General features: G+C 44.8%; 1 protein-coding gene across 3 annotated transcripts; it reads right to left on the bottom strand.

Annotated features, from left to right (window-relative positions):
- Positions 1–284: 284 nt before the first annotated feature.
- Positions 285–17,502, bottom strand: unkl (unk like zinc finger). Of its 3 annotated transcripts, XM_077009286.1 has the most exons (16): positions 17,353–17,502; positions 16,173–16,382; positions 11,705–11,881; positions 10,243–10,376; positions 9,995–10,130; positions 9,794–9,911; positions 9,573–9,657; positions 9,322–9,488; positions 8,427–8,615; positions 7,834–7,896; positions 7,524–7,713; positions 7,245–7,337; positions 6,770–7,000; positions 5,924–6,120; positions 5,500–5,757; positions 285–5,317 (listed from the first exon to the last, which is right to left on the bottom strand). In XM_077009286.1, the coding sequence occupies exons 1-16, from the start codon at positions 17,415–17,417 to the stop codon at positions 5,162–5,164; spliced, it is 2,469 nt and encodes an 822-aa protein (XP_076865401.1). In that variant the 5' UTR covers positions 17,418–17,502; the 3' UTR covers positions 285–5,161. The 3 variants fall into 3 exon arrangements, with proteins under 3 accessions (XP_076865401.1, XP_076865400.1, XP_076865402.1); XM_077009285.1 differs by having other exon boundaries at positions 9,322–9,657; XM_077009287.1 differs by lacking the exon at positions 8,427–8,615.
- Positions 17,503–17,661: the final 159 nt, after the last annotated feature.

Genomic DNA, 17,661 nt, shown 5'->3' with positions numbered 1-17,661 from the left:
GTTGATTTGCCGTCTCATTTATTTCTTAAGTCAATAAGTTAAATAATAATGACATATATATACAGGGCCGGAGTGGGACACTTTTTCAGCCCGGGAGTTTCATGCCCAAATCCGGCCCAAAATTATTTTTCCATCCCAATCGGCCCAAACTAGAGACTGACATGAGCCGGCCCATCGGGAATCCTCCCGAATCTCCCGATTAGCCACTCCGGCTCTGTATATATGTATGTGTGTATATATATAAACATAAGGCAAAAAGAATGAAAAGAACACGCTTGCACCAGTTTAAAGATCAAAAATTATTTAATTCCCAGTATGATAAAAATAATTCCATGAATTCTGTAAACCATTGCATAACCGCTGTAGTGTACACAAATGTTAACAATTTTAAATGATACACTATGAATAAAAGATTATGCATTATAAATAATAATGTCTTAGATTTTAGTGAAGAAAATCCATTCAGGTCTTATATCCCATCAAAGCAACTATCTCATGAAGCCCCCACAAATGAAGAGAACTCCCAAAAATATGATACGGTCTTGTATCATCACAAAGAATTATACTGACAGAACATTGTATTGTTAAAACACTAATTAGAATATAAGCTGTTTCATATATCAATGCATACTGTACCAAAATAAGGGATATGTGTCTTCATTATCAAGGTCATTCATAGTGACCCTGGCAAATACATCTGATTTTGCTGCTTCCTCTGAAAATTGGACATCTCTTTATTCTAGACATGCTGTAAAACCCTGAGAAAACGCATCTCTTAATCCTGTCTAATTGTTACACTGATAAATACAGAAACTTGAAAACTACATTTGAGTTTAACTTATAAATTTATTTGTTATGTATCGCAGTTCACAAAACTAGTGCTACATCATAAATCAACTACTCTCAATGGGTTTTCCCTCTTTCCAGTGACCCACTTTATATTAAATTTGAATGGTACATTCAATATTCAGGGTTTCAATGTTAGAATAACCATAACATTAATTACATGGAACAGCGGTTCCAATTCGGTACTTTTATTTCCTATAAATGTTTACTGCTGCAATAGGTATTACGTTTCCTAGCTAGCTTGCTAAATTTGACCAGGTTCATATGTATGTACATATGTATGTACAAGATTGCATAAATTGTCAGGTTCAATAACCACAATATTGATAAAAAATAATAATAAAGAAAACAATTCACAAAAGGACCATTCCACTGCAGAGCATTATGGTACATCTCCAATACAGTTAATCTACACATTGCTAAATAACAGACTTTTCTACCTGGTGCTTTTCCTTTATAACAGTTGCCTGGCCTTTCATTGCCTAATTTTACAATTATTAATGATAGCAATGGTGATTTGAACATGAAATCCTAATTGGAGAGGGAAGGGGGCGTGGCTGACACAGACATTGGCGCTTTTTAGATGAGAGGACTACAAATATTAAGAAACAAATAGTTCATTCATGCTGTGACTGATTTTCTATGTAAAAGTATTTTGGAAATTCACCTTTAACACCTACTTTTTTCCACAGTTACAGTTTCATTCACAAATAAAAAACCAAAACAAAACATCTTAACAAAATGCAGGAACACAGATAATTATTAGTGACCCACTATGTAATCATTTAATCTGAAACATACTCGAAATTAACAGTTGACTTACAGTAATTTTCAGCAAATACATTATTTGTACCAAAAGACCAAAGACATGCTTCTGAGTGTCAATAACTGCTTGTGCAAGCAATGTGCAACACTTTATTTGTAAGAAGAGTTTAAAGTTGCACTTCCCACAGCATAATAGGAAAGAAGCAGATGATTAACACAACACAAACGTGTAGAGATCAATATCAGGACAGCTGTGCCCCTGAGCACAGGCCACTGACCCAAGGCACAAACATTTGGCTCATTTTAGAAGATGAGATCAAGCCTCTTGATCAAGAATACTACAAATATTTTTACACAAAGGCACAAATTTGTTCAGTTTTGTTTCTTACACAAATATATAATTTCTGCAGGACATCAGTTATTAGTTATCTGAAATACATAACCACATACATGTGAATTAATCACACACAGCATGTAGATTTCTTAACATGACATGCAAAACTGTTAGCCCAATTTAGGTGCAATTCAGGCCAAAATTTGATTTCTATACTCTGATAAGCCACTGTCTGCATCAGCCATTAGGAATGGTCAGAGCCCCCTTTACAATACACAGTCCGTTTAGCTAAATGGCGGTACACATTACAAGAATAGAGTTTTAATAACAAGCATCGCATTCCATGTGTAACTCTGAATAAAAATAAAATGTGTGAGTGATGAAGGTCATTCAGATCGAAACTAAAGCAAGCACCAAACAGCCCGAATACACTTTTCTCCTGACAGCATACAAGTAGTGCACACACACTCAAAACATCTCAAAACTGATTTAAAGAAGTTTACTAGAAAGTACTATTATCATTAAAAAAGAAATGATAGATACTTCGAATAAGCACTAATCCATATGGCCACTCAAGAATATTAACACAAACTTTTCATATTCATGACATTCCTTCACTATAGATCAGCCAATTCAATACTAGTATGTTACTGTCATTTTCACGGAATAACTAAAGAAATAGAAATATACAAAACGAGTTTAATTCATTTAGTTCCTTTAAATGCAAATCTCAGTGTAAATAAGGAACTAGTTTTGGTCATTTTTTTTAAATTATGCTGCTAATCAATTCATTCAAATGCTAAAAATGAAAATATAATTATAAAAATAAAGAGACAAAAAGAAAGTAAAATAAAACAGTAAAGGTCTTTGGTAAAACTACAAAAGGAGCTTGAAATCCATTAATATTGTCAGCAAAAGCAGTTGGCATAGTTTTCCTGTCAAATTAAACATAAAAAAAACTTTCATAATAATTCTACGTCATTTAATTTTTACTTTGAAAAAGAAAGAAAAAAAAACTACAATACCACTTTGGTTCATATGAATCAAGTTGATGTTTGATTTAACAACGCCTCATATACTGCCACATTCCAGACGCAGCAAACATGTTATGCACTTTACCTAAATCCTAACCCTAGATCCAGAACCTATGGACCCCTCACCAAACTAGAACTCTGAAAAAGACAAAAATCTGACCTAAGGAAATAACCTAAAACAAAAAGCAAAATAAAAAAACAAAAAAACCAACATGAACATTACAATACTACCATGTGATCCATAACAAGTGTTTCCAACATTTCAAAATCGGCCGCCTGGAGCTACACATCACCTCACGCTGCTCTGAGCTTCCTTCCTAAGTATTGTCAGGAACCTTAGAAATACCTCAGCATCAGGGACACGGCTGCTCGGGGGCGTACAGGCTCCACACCAACACGACACAGCTTCACCTAGAGAGCTGCGTGCACAACTTCCACTGGCTCATGCTAATGATTGTTTTCCTATGGCATTATAGGCCAAATGTTATGAATATGAGCTACATACACACTGTTGATTTAAATACCAATGTAGAAGGGGATAACTACACACACGCACACTTCAGGGATCTGATTTGGGGGTAACTGGGCCTGGTCTGATTTGGGGCTAACTGTTTGGCCCTGGTCTGAACTACAATCCCTTAAAAAGTAAACCATTTATCCCCATTGTTAAAACAATTTGCATGTGTGTACCTGACTGTTTAACCACACTCATTGCTGTAATATTAAAGGACCAAAAAAACCCACCTAAATTTCAGATAACACAGTAGTAGGTCATTTCAATTAGATTAACCTAAGCACATTACACCGTCAAATCGGGAATGAAAATAAAAATTAAACACCATGAATCTGTTTATCTGTAAACACTAGAGGACTAGAACTACTTCTAAACGTTACAAAACATAAAAAAGAAAGAAAGCCAGTTGTATTTTTTTTTAATTGGCGAAATGCAGAAATTCATACGGATTTATTTCCTGAACATTTAAACTGAAGAGGATTTAACTAAGGACACGTCAGCCGCACCCAGAAGCCCCACGGCTCTGGCAGAGGTGAGACCCGGGGACAGGACACGCAGTTACGGGGTCGTTTCCTGACAGTGTCAGGGCACAACCGCTGGAGGAAACACCTCAGTATGGAATGGGGCTGATAATGCGCTCAAGGAACCCAATGCGGAAAAGAGAGAGTGATGAGAAATACATACTTTGCAGAATTTTTGCACAAGCACTGACTATCTGTGGGTGTTTGCACTACAATCCTAACCCCCTCACAGATGCTTAAAGTACTCTAGAAGGCAAGGCACTTAGAGAGTCAGTGACCAAAAAACAGGTATGTTCTAGCAAACATATCTGAAAGGCCAGAAATCCTACCTAAAAAAAATAAAAAATATCAGTGTGTCTCTGAGGATTTCAGAACACACTTTATTTTAAACAACTACATAATGCATTAATAATCACTAAAGACAGAAAACTTACTAAATGCCTTAGCATACAGTATGTGCCTTACTGATATTACAGCTGCTGGTTATACCTAAAATGCATTCAAAGTTCGCACTTATTTGATTGAAAAATGTAAGTAACAATGAAGTAGTAACTACCATTTAGTACTATTTTATACGAAAACTAGCAATATACTATATCATGATTTAACAGTAAGAAATATGAAATATTCTACCATGTTTCACAGTACACACGAAAGCTTCATACATTAGCGTATCTGGGAAGAAAAAAAAACTAAAAATAATTAAAAATAAAAAAACAAAACCCTACAAAAGCAGCTTAAAGCAAATGTTCTAAAATACCCTCTGACAAATCTCCAGGTGAACAAAGTGCTTTTTAAACAAGAAATCAATTCTCTTCACACAGCTAGTAGCAATAATGATGTTTGACTGATGATTCTGTGATTAACAGTCAAATCAGGGCCAATGGTTTAAATCGCCAGGACATTTTCCAAGGGAGCTTGTAATGCTTAATGTAAATGAATTATCTAGCTAGTACAAAATATGTATTGCATTTAAGTACTTGATTCATATATCAGTCAAACACCATTTATTAGATTCTAATAAAACTATCATTTAATCACTATATGAAATACTGAAACACAAAAATGCTCTGTAGGAATTGTAAGCATTATATGTATTAGTAGTTCTTCAAAGGGCTATATCTTTAGTACCTCGAACGGCTGGACATCACCACTTCAATATTTTCGTCTTACAGTAAGGACATTCTGTTTTACTAGGAGCACAGTTCTCACACAGGACGTAATGCTGACAAGGCTGCAGGATGATACAGCGGTCATGTATTTGGCAAACTACACATTTCTTTGACTGAAGCTGATATATTACCTGCGTTGGGAGAGAGAGAAGTGAACATCAGTGATCGCAACACTCACCATCATTTAGTGTCATAGGTGTGCGCTCCACAGACATGGAGCTGAATACAGAGTCTGCTCGTCAGCTGTGAGGAGAACGTGTGTGTGTTTTGTGTGTGTGTGTGTGTGTGTGTGTGTGTGCGCGCGCGTTCTTACTCCATCGATGAGCTCCAGGTCAGAGTGCAGCTGGCTCTGGAGGGCGTGGAGCTTGGGCAGTGCCAGTTGGTCCAGGTCGCCGTAGCTACGCAGGAGGGGCGTGGCCGGGGAGCGGCACAGAGCGTCGAAGTCGCCCTGCAGCTCCGTCAGCTGTCGCTCCGCCTCCTCCCGCTTCTGCTCTGCCAGCTGTCGCTCCGCCTGGGCCGAGCGCGCCTGCTCCTTCGCCTCCTGGGAGTCCTTCTGCCACGCCTCACACGCCTTCCACACACACACACACACACACACACACACACACCTCATATACTCCCTACTGAAGCTCTGGGGCCGCGTGTGTGTGTGTGATCCCTAAAGGACATGAGCCTTCAAAGTGAGATGTGTTGAGAAACATCAGGGGACAGCCCCCCAGGCGGAAGGGTTTTCGGACCTGTTTGACCTGGTGCCAGGCGTCCTCCCACTGCTTGATCCTGCGCTTGGCGTCCTCCAGCTCCCGGAGCAGACGGCCCAGGTCGGCCCCGCCGGGCCCCGCCACGCCCGAGCCCAGGCTGCTGAAGACCGGGGACGGGCTGGGCGACAGGCTTCCACTCACAAAGTCCCATATGCTTCCCGCTCCGCCGTTCAGACCTGGGCCAGCACAAACGACAACAACACTGCCTCAAGTGCCCGGTGGCTCACGAGCACGACCCGGCCCGGAACATTCCGCACACATAACGCACACTGAGCGTACGCGTTCAGAGCGGGACCGGTGTGACAGCTGAACGGTTTATGTGGTCAAACATTACAGCCTCCAGTCCCTTCAGTCAAACTGTACTTTAGTGACTCATGTTTAGTCAGTTGTCAGATTTCTTATACAGTGGAATTTCGCTAAATCTTAAATAGATAGCATTATTTTATATATATATATATAACACAAGCCCTCTATAAATCACCAGATGGCTAAACATGAGAACATAAACAGCTGCTGTCTTAACAGGATGTAAGCTCTCAGTATCTTCACGTGAGGGTCAAACAAGGCCACACACACATGTATGTAAAACTCATATTGCTCTCCGTGCTAAGAAAAATGATTAGTAATTAATTATTAATCATTATTAATTATTATTATTAATAAACGATTACTAATGCTATTTTTTTGTTATTGGAGCCTTAATATTAGAATATGTTGTAGGCCAGTGATTCACTGCTCAGGCTCCAGAATATGCAGCTTAAAATGCTTGTGTGTGCCCCCCCCCTCCCCCCTCCCCCCTCCCCCCTCCCACACTCTTGTTCTTACCCAGAGAGTTTTGGGTGGACGACGTCCCCAGAAGGCCATGGTCAGTTTTGAGCGTGGGGGTCTGCGTCTGGCTGGTCTGCGTGGCCATGCCCGACAGGAGTGACTGGGAGAGCGACTGAGAGAGGGAGCTGAGCGGAGACGCCGACAGGGAGGAGGAGGAGTGCAGAGACGAAGAGCGCGCCAATGAGCCGGGAATGTTGACCGGCGCCGAGCCCGTCAGGAGCCTGGGTGCTGCGGGGAGAGAGTGCGGGATCAGCGGGACTCGCAGGACCACGCAGCAGGTCCTCGCAACACCACGCCAGAACACATTCAGCTGTGCTGACCAACGCATGCAGCTCTGGAGGAGAGCGCCCGCTGGACCGCGTACGTGAGACAGGACGCACGGCGGCTCCTGTTCAGAACCAGGCAGATACGTGCAAGTTTGCTACATGTAACACATGCGGCTGGCGGTTTTATAATAATGAGGACTCCTCACTTGTTAAACCAAGGCCGTTATTGTCTTGGTCCTCTAGCTCTTTGTCAAGGGAAGCCACATTGATGTCACTGAAATTCAAGTCCAGTGCGGATCCTATGAAGGAGGAAGCAGAACCAGAAATCAGATCAGCTGTTCAAATCCTACAGAACACAAATAAAACAGCAAAGAGCTTCAGAAACCAGACGACACCCCAACAGCTAATGCTGGACCCACGAGGGACTGGACCACACCCCCCAGGGGCGTGGCCTAATACAGGTGAGGCGAGGATATGCCACCTACCTATGACTGACTCCACAGTGTTGCTCCCTGGATAGAAAGGGGTGGCTTTTGCGTTCATGGTGGATAAGGTGGTAGGGGAGGAACTGTCCGAGCCGATACTGGAGGCCAGGCTGGACGTGATGCTGGACGTGATACTGGACGTGATGCTGGACGCTAGTGGGTTCACCACTGAGAAAACCCCACTGTGGCCCTGGGGACGCACACACACCGTCAGCTCAGACCCAAGGACACCCAACAATACACCAGTACAGACTCTGTGGCTGGTAACAGATACACCAGTACAGACAGGACGGAGGATTGGGTCGTTTACCTGTTTGTCTTGGTCCATTAACTTCTGACTGTTCTCTCCAGTGTGGCCTTTCTGGGTCTTGGCCTAAAAGCAGACAGCAGAGCGTCTTGTAGTCTCACACCATCAAAGCAGCGTGTTGCCACGAACATGGAGTCAAATGAATATAGCAGCTAAGTGAGACACAACTCTGTCCTAAAGTTCAGTCTGGACGCATCACTATCAGGTACGCTAGGTGCGCTCAGAAATGTTGTTTGAATATATTATGAAGTATGCAGCTGCGTTATACTATGTGAGTAAGGGACACGTTCTGCATTTACCAGACTACACTGCGTGAGAAGGATGTGTTTCATGATGAGTGCTCTCAGTGGGTCAGAGACAAGGTATTAACTCTAAAATAAACGTTTAACCAAGTCAAAAGTATTTGGGTTGCAATAAAAAAGCAAAAGAAGAGATTTGAAATAACACACCACATATAAATGGGCGGGTAAGAGATACGTGAGAAAACAGGTGAAACGCAGAAGGACGTGCAGCGTGTGTGTCACCCTGCGACAGCGCGCCTGCCCGACAGGAAGGGGCGGGTCAGAGGGCGGAAGGGATGGCGAGCCGTGGAGTACCTGATCCTCGCGTTCAAAGCCCGGCGCTTTGGCACAGTTAGCCGTCGGAGAAGAAACGCTGGACACGGTGGACTCTGAACATAAGCTACCATTAGTAAAGCTTTTGGGCTTGCCGACGGGTCCGATTGGGGACAAAGAACTGGTGCTTGCCGAGCTTGGCGTTACGGTGGGACTACTAGAGCATGACACCTGAAGGAGAGAAGCACAAAGGAGCGTAGTGAGGCGCTTCCTGGCAGGGACCGTCCGCGTCCGCCCGCCGGGACGCAGGCGCTGGCTACGCTAGGTGAGCCGGACTAAGCTGGGAGCGCTAACGGTGCCGCCCGAACCCAGTTCAGATTTATAACGGAAAACGCAGGGATCAGAGTTTGCACAACCCTCCCCTTCAAACACAGACTGCAACACAGAAAATGAGGGGCAAATAAATCCAACAGCAACATGATGTGGTAGAAGCGAACACTGAAATGGAAACAATAAAGACACGGGGGCCCAGCTGCAGAGGGCACGCACGACTGGGACGCACGCACGTTACCTGCTGAGTGGGGGTCACGTGTTGAGTGTGTGTGGAAGCGTGTGGGGTTCATGTGTTGAGAGTGGGGTAGTGTGTTGAGCGTGTGGGGGTCACATGTTGAGCGTGTGTGGAAGCGTATGGGGGTCACGTGTTGAGTGTGTGGGGGTCACGTGTTGAGTGTGTGTGGAAGCGTGTGGGGTTCATGTGTTGAGAGTGGGGTAGTGTGTTGAGCGTGTGGGGGTCACATGTTGAGCGTGTGTGGAAGCGTATGGGGGTCACGTGTTGAGTGTGTGGGGGTCACGTGTTGAGTGTGTGTGGAAGCGTGCAGGTCCTGCTTCAGCAGGGCAGGTGCATGGGAGGTGTGGTGTGTGCGGGGTGGAGACATACGCTCTGTGCCTGGCCGTTGTTGCTGCCAGTGCTGGTGATGGAGTTTGTGGAGGTGCCCCACTCGCTGCTGGGACACTCGGGGTACTGCTGGGGTCCCAGCTTGGCTTGGGAACTGGTCTGCATGGCTGTGAGCAGAGTGCTCATGGTCTCCTCTGTAGAAGGAATTCCTGAAGAACAGGCAAGCACCCCATTCAGTGGTGAAACGTCGAGATCAATCAGACACATTTTTTGAGAGGGTGATGCGTTCTTACGTTCCACGTGTGCAAACGCGCAGAAGGGTCCCCGCGGACAGTAGCCCGTCTGCCTCACGTCGTTGCACTTTGTTGACTTGTAGATCTGAAAACAGATATGGACCCGAGTCACATGGCAGCCAGGGGTCAATGCGACGGGCAGAAGCAAACCTTTGCGTATTAGACACTGCAAAGCCACGCTGCCCCACACTCTCCACCCATCTCCACCCATCTCCACCCACCTCAGGGTGGAACTGCTGCTCGGTGCGAGAGTGGCAGTATTGGCAGGAGTCTCCGCTCTCACACTTTGAGGGTTCTCCCCATTCATCACCGTGTTTCACGCTGGGACACGGGGTGGACCTGTGGGAAACATCACAGACATCGCTGCTCAACACGGCCCCCTGCTGGTGGGGTGGAACAGGCTCAGGGCGGCCCAGGCCTACCTGTACTTGAACTTGCGGGGGTTTCTTCTTCTGTCTCGGCTATTGTGGTAGTGGGGGCAGGCGTAGCCCTGTCTGCACAGACGTGGCGGTTTGGTGCACTGGTCCGTCTTGTAGGTGGCCAAAACAAAATTGGTGTCTGCAAGCACACACACACACACACACACACACACAAAAACCAGGTGTGTGTGTTACTGAGTGGTTCCCTGTTGGAGCAGAGGAGTGGCGGGTAGGTGTGGGTGGGGTCTCACCTTGCCAGCGTGGGTCCTCTGTGAGGGTCTTCTCAATCATGGCTTGGCTGGCCAGGACCCCCGGCTGCAGGTCCGGTATCCCCTCCCCTGAGCCCAGCTGACCGTTCTGCAGGGCCTCCTGAGCTTGGATCTCTCTGTGGAAAAGGCTTGCGTGCGTCAGACCGGTGACCCAGACATGGCGTTCAGAGGCAGCAGGTCCATGCTCTAAACCCAACCCTCCACCACAGCGTTCAGAGGCAGCAGGTCCACACTCTAAACACAACCCTCCACCACAGCGTTCAGAGGCAGCAGGTTCACGCTCTAAACCCAACCCTCCACCACAGCGTTCAGAGGCAGCAGGTCCACGCTCTAAACACAACCCTCCACCACGGCGTTCAGAGGCAGCAGGCCCACGCTCTAAACACAACCCTCCACCACGGCGTTCAGAGGCAGCAGGCCCACGCTGTAAACTCAACCCTCCATCACGGCGTTCAGAAGCAGCAGGTCCACACTCTAAACTCAACCCTCCACCACGGCGTTCAGAGGCAGCAGGTCCACACTCTAAACTCAACCCTCCACCACAGCGTTCAGAGGCAGCAGGTCCGCACTCTAAACACAACCCTCCACCACAGCGTTCAGAGGCAGCAGGTCCACACTCTAAACTCAACCCTCCACCACGGATGTTGCGCAGAGGTCCACATAACAGTTGCTAGGCAACTGCCAAGAGTACATATCTATGGTTTGATATGTTGCTGCTGCTGAGTGAATGGCGTTCCTCATACGTGTGTGCGCTATGCAGGAATTAGCCACACTGCTTGCAGTCACACACTCACAACCGTTCGCTGGGCAATGCTGCCATTCCCAAATGAGGTTAACTGAGGGTTAGTGATTTAAGATCGGAAGATTTAGGGGAAAATAAGACAAATACGTAACGTTGGAACATTTTCCATTTTCTTTCTTTCTTTCTTTTTTTTTTTAACAAACTGCATTCCTAAACTGAAATACTTTTAAGAGTGTTACAGTGATGGACTCGCTCTCCTACACTTGCGTCAAAATAAAAAAAATTACTGTTATATTAGTCTCCGTTCTGTTACATTTTAAAATCATTTTAATTCAGTGCTCATTTTGTGCATTACGTTTTGCCCCAACCTGGAGGTGGAGGGAGACCCTGACACCCTATAGAGAACCAGGACAAAGGCCAACGTTCCTGTGTAGGACTAAAGGGCTTAGTGTGTGATTAGAATTTATGAAAAGCAGCTACGTCCTTCAATGCTCACAGCTCACGTGAGCTTACCTGTTCTCCCCATCCCTACATGGCATAATTTAATGGGCCACGTGAACACCGCTCCACTGTTCATCACAGTGGTCTCCCTCACGTATCATTTCGGGTCACGTGATACTGCGTGGAGGCAATGGCGGAAACTCCTTGCCTCCATGGTGGGAGGAGCATTCCTAATATTATAGGCAGGTGGGCGGGGCTTACCTAATGTCATAGACGGGTGGGCGGAGATCGTGGGGACCGTGAGCAAAGGCGCAGTGCAGGCCATTCTTCACACAGTGTCCTCGCGCATCTGTCTCATGGATGCACGTGCCCGTCTTGTAGTAGCGAAGGTGATACTTGCGCTCGGTGTCCCCAGTGGTCCGGTGCAAATAAGGGCAGCTGGGGGCAGAGGGCAGAACAACTTTAGCAGGGTAGGAGAACTAATTAATCTAATTATTACATTTAAACTTTCTTTGATATTTATCATCAACACAGTTAGATAAAAAAACTCCACAGAGCAATTCACAGGTGTAATGCAGCAAGCAAAATTTAACAAGTACTCAAGAAACATAAATATTATTTTAAATTATAATTATATAATTTAAGAAAATTATCATATAAATTTACAGTGTGTACAGCATAATGTACCTGGCACTGGGTATATCCTCTGGGTATATGAAATACAACATTTATGCAAATAAAAGGTTTTTTGTACAATATAAAATAAGACTAATTGTTTGTGTCACCAAAAAGTGAATATCTTGATTAATGACTAAAACACTGGTTTTGCTCCCATAGGTTGCTTTTGTTTCTTTTCAAGGTTTGACTGGCCATAAACCTCAACATGATGATGATGCGATGAAACGTTCCATCTGTGGCACAAAACCCTCAACAGAACTGGGAATGTCTGGGGTCACATGACCTGAGCAAAGCGCCGAATGAAGCTAGCAGCATCTGGAGAAGCCTGGAATGATTCATCATGGCATCAGTTCTTCTGGGCCAAATACTGCCTCAGTAAACACAGCAGCTTTTGAGGATAGGTAGAAGGCCATAGATGCAGATCACATAACTGTACACTGAACTAATGCATCCTCATAATACCACAGTCAGCCCCCCCCGCAGCACTATAAAAACGTACGATGGAAAACACTCCATCAAATCATTAAAGACTGTAAGGCTTTAAGTGCTCAGTTCCTCAATTCATATGCCCTGAGCCCAAAGCCACATGTGAAATGTAATAAAAACCAGAATAACACCCACTACACCGCCAAAGAAGTGTTGGCAATTTAATGTAGTCTTTCCATTTCACAGCTAATGACCTGCCAGGTACCCAAACTCTTCCCATTTACACCTGATGCATTGTACAAGATCACATTGTACTGCACGTCTCCAGGTAAATATCCTCCCTGATAGAGGAGCGATATACACCAGTGTGATCAAGGCCGCTCCTGCTCCTGGGGGACAGAGGTGGGAGGCTGTACAGGTACACCACAGTTTGCATGTAGTTCTCAGCTGCAGGAGAACAGCAGGCCGTGACCTCACGCACCCCAGCGGAGCATCATGTAGACGGACCAGCTGTTTCAGCACTGGCTGATCTAGCTTTCAGTGCTGTTCCAAACGGTGGTGTCCAACAAACAGAACCAAACGTCAGCATTTTCACCAACTCTTGACACACACCGTGTCATTGCATTTCACTGTTTGTCACGCATCATAAATCATTACGTGTTTGGTTCACCAATGTCCAACCACTTCCTGCAGGGCTGTTAGCATTCAAATACATTCGACTGGGGGGGAACAGTCACTTAAACGCGGGTGAGCAGGGTCTGAAGAAGCAGCCGGGTCTCCCTCCACCGAACCTCCACTGGCACAGTGTGGAGAGAAGAGCTGAAGAGCTGATCACACTGAGCACACACACAGCTGAACAGCCATCAGGACGGAAACAGCCTGCAACACCCTACACTGTATCCACACAGACTCTCCACTACATTCACAATTTACAGCTCTTCAAACTGTCCAGAATAAAATACACACGCAAATATACTGAATATACACAAATATACTGAAATACGGTTCGTTAAAAGTTACAAAAATGGTCCAATAATACCAATAGATCATTTCTAATAATAGTTGCAAATGTTGGCAACCAAAATGAGCATCAAACACATTTTCACACATTCATAGATTCTGTGACAGAACCACTTTTTACCAGTAGTTCATTCTCACTCATCACCCCCATCCTGGACTAGTGGGGGTTATATACAGGAATAAAAGGTTTGAGACAAGCCTCCTCTGCCCTGTTGAAGCACACATTCAGCGTTCTGCAGGAATAGCAAAACTCTCCAAGAAGTCTAAGAATCAGCAGTGTAGTCTGCACCTGGGGTTTTAGAACGTAATATAACATGTATATATAACTTAATCACACCTGCCATTTGTTTGGTTTGCCCTACACTTACGTTTTCAAAGGTTTATAACTTTATACTGTATATCTGACCCTTGTTGAATTCTAACTGTCTCACTCATTGTTTCAGTCTTGAGGGATGAAATTACATCATTTGCCATCTCAACCCATCCATAATATGATATTTTATCTTGCAGCCTACCTCTTACAGTTATTGGTGAAATACAGTAATTATAACCGTAATGCAAATTGTCAGGTTCATATAAAGTTATGGTCCCTAATTACAGTTACAGTTACACACTTAATTAGACCAATAAATATGTATGAAGTAACTTAAGACAGACCAAATAAACACCCAAACCAGGCAGAGGAAATAAACTGCACACTAGCAGGTCACAGCCTGATACTGAAAAATGCTACATATCCAATAATCTTTTCAAATATAGCAACTGCATCTTGCTCAGGTAGCAACAGTTACTATAGCAACAGCAGTGATGTCATGACAGAATGGCTTCTGCTGGATGAATGAACGTGCAGGAGCTTCCACAGTGAAGCTGAGAGACTGAGTCTTCCAATTATCTGCAATCTGTGAAAATGACTTTTGTTACCATTATCCAGTTGTAACTGCATGACAAGGGAAATGACAGAAATAAAAATGCAATGACCCAGAATTGTCATACAATCAGAATGTTTAGCTAAAACACACCATTTCACCCAGTCGACTGTGTATAGAAAACACAGTATAATGAATTCAGTGGACTGTATATGCGTTGTTAGTGCCTTAAGAAAGGCAATACTCCAGATTTAGTGTCACATTTACAGTAAACAACAAACTAGACTACATTTAAAAAGCATGTAGACGCTGTTTATTATCCATGAATACTTGCAAAACATAACAGCTGTTTTTGCAATTAACAAGACAGCAAATTCTAGCAAACAATGAATGTACACAAATTCACAGTTGCTGCTCTTGAAGTACACTTGAAAGAAACACCCCTTCTTTACAAGCGCACTACAGTACGAATCTTTGTCTTTATCCTCAGACATGCTCTCTGCTGTAACCCCCACAACTCTGGAAGGAATTTTTCCTCTTGCTCCTTTCTAGAATCTTCACAGCGTCACAGGTAAAACGCTCTAATAAGCTCTAATATTTATTATTATAAATTACAATTTATTAAAAAATTGAGCAAATAAAATCATCAAATTTCTTGAACTAATTGATGTGGAGGAGGTAGTGTTGCACTGTCAATACAAAATGCAACGAAGTTTGAGTAAATTTAGGGCCGGAGCTCGAGAATCCTGAAATGTTAATTAAATGCAAATAATAATAGTTTTTTCAACTAATGGATGCTGGTGAACACACACACTGCCTCACCCGTAATCAACAGGAGCCCTACAATCATAGCAAGCTGCTGTGGACCAATAGGAGGAGACTACGTGCAGGAGGGAGTCAATCACGAGCGAGAGAACGGGGGGTGTGTGCTCCGTGTCGCGAGCTCGCAGAGTAAACGCGTTCACTGAAAACGGGAAGAAACCACGCTCCAGTAAAACTCCCCGTCGCGGATACGTCCACCCACGGCTCGCGCGTCTCCAATGCCCCTCGCGCAGCTTAAAAAAAAAAGTGCGTTCCGCATAAATTAACAGCTACGTGCTGTACGTGAGCGTATGGCAGAGTGGTCTCGAGCCAGAGACGCCGACACGCGCGTGCTTCGTCATCGCCAGGGACATAGATCAACGAAAGCGTCCCTTTCAGGAAAAAACAAACCCCCACATATGTAGATAATGGTCGTAATATAATAATATTATTATACTAGTCGTTTGGTATGCTCGTGCAGTGGTGTGCGCCGTTTCCGCGTCACTCCGCGCGAGGGGCGTGTGCTGCACCGTTCGCTTCCACAGAACAATGGGCACGTCAACAACAGTACCGCGTGCAAACTCCTCGGTGCTGGCCCTCACATACATGCTAGAAGTACGACGCGTGTAACGTCTGTCTGCGACTAAAGAACCACCCTTTCTCTCTGACATGGCAGTAAGCGACGGTCCTGCGGCTAAAACAAACTTAATCTGAAACTATCAAACTCCGAACGCATTTGAGATCACTGGCATTTCAATGCACGTACCAGAAATAACGCGCGTGGTGTGGTAGCTTGAAACATGTTACAATATGGTACTTTTACATTATACAGCACGTGTTGGAGAACTGTCAACCTGAAGTCACCAACACTGATGAGCGGTGTAGGCACGTCACTGCTCAGATTGTGCAGGCGTAGAGAACAAAATCACAAGACTTACTCGTCTCCGTCTGGACATATGCCCGTCGTTTCATCATACTTCGTGCAGTACACATCAGGGCTGTAATTAAAAGTTCCATCTCTTCTCCTGATCGGTCTCCTCCTTCGCTGGTTTAGAAAATGCCAATGAAAACACGTAAAGGGCCTATGCTGAGTGCATTTGTGCTGCAAAAACAACGGGCACTGCTCGGTCCTGAACTCCTTCAGATATCTGCGAAGAGGGAAAAACATAATTTAACTTCACGATGAGAACAGCAGCGCGCGCTTCCCAGCTTGATGATGACGGTGACGGTAAAATCAATAATGTCAAAACACACCAAACTCAACATGATACGACAGATGGTCAGATAAACCTACCAAACTACCTAACCTCAACTTTAAGAGGATAGCTGTACTCCGCACACGCTATCGTGCAACAACTGTCACTGATTGTCAATTAAAATGGGACATAACTCTTCAAAATCTATTTAAACGGATAAAAGTGAACCATCCGACAACAAAACAATGCAAATAACCGGGCTAATCAAATAGTTTTGTAGAACAAATGGCGACAAATGTCAAACTCTGAATGGCTATTTAACACGGGATCCCAGATCAACTGTGAAGCTTGCGTTAGGTGTTGGGCGATTTTGAACCAAACTTACGCACAGTCTTGGCCGCCCACTCCACTCACACAACAACACCGTACGCAAGCAGCGTAGCGCAAGCAGCGTAGCGCCAGCTACTCGGGCCGAGGCGGAGGAAGGAGCTCGCGAGCCAACAAACCAGCTCGTGAGCTAGCTCGCTACAGCACAGTCTCCCACATTAGCTGCTTTACTGTGCGGGCTCAGCCAGGTCTCCAACACGCTTCCAAAGAGCTGCATTTCGTCTAAAGTAAACGCCCGCTCTTTTTTGTTTTAGTTTGCAGTGTAACAATGCTACGAACATATCACGACGTTAATATTACGTTAAATGTGTTTTATTCGACCGAGAACTGTGGTCTTTAACGTTTAAGCGGTAGCTCGCTAGCTCAGCTGCGTGCATTCGGAAGAATTTACAAAAGGGAAAAGCACCATATTTAAACGCACGAGCGACACAGAAATACCAAGTATTACAAATATCTACCAAGAACCGGGACACCAAAGACGCACCCTCCGTCATAAAAAACACATTTTAGCTCCTTTAACGTTCACTTTACTTACGTATAGTGGGTTGGTTTCTCGGTTTGAGGAGAAGCGCTCGCCGCCGTTTTCGAAACCGACGGCATTTTCAGTCAAAACAATAATAGCGCCTGCGCGCGGGCTCCCTCCGCGGCTCGCGCTCTCGCACGCCGCTGCACGGCCAATATCAGCAACTGGCGGGACCGACGAACGGGGACAGCAGCACGCTGCAAAGAAACACACACACACACAGCTACATACCCGAGCATGGCATGCATGTGTTGCACGGAATCTGTATTTGCACACGTACCGATTTAGCAAGAGAAATGATTCTTTTAATTCATATTAAAT

The sequence above is a fragment of the Brachyhypopomus gauderio genome, chromosome 6, assembly GCF_052324685.1.
Source record: "Brachyhypopomus gauderio isolate BG-103 chromosome 6, BGAUD_0.2, whole genome shotgun sequence".
Lineage (NCBI taxonomy): Eukaryota > Metazoa > Chordata > Actinopteri > Gymnotiformes > Hypopomidae > Brachyhypopomus > Brachyhypopomus gauderio.
The sequence above is the reverse complement of the archived record's forward strand: the minus strand, read 5'-3'. Positions and strand labels throughout refer to the sequence as shown.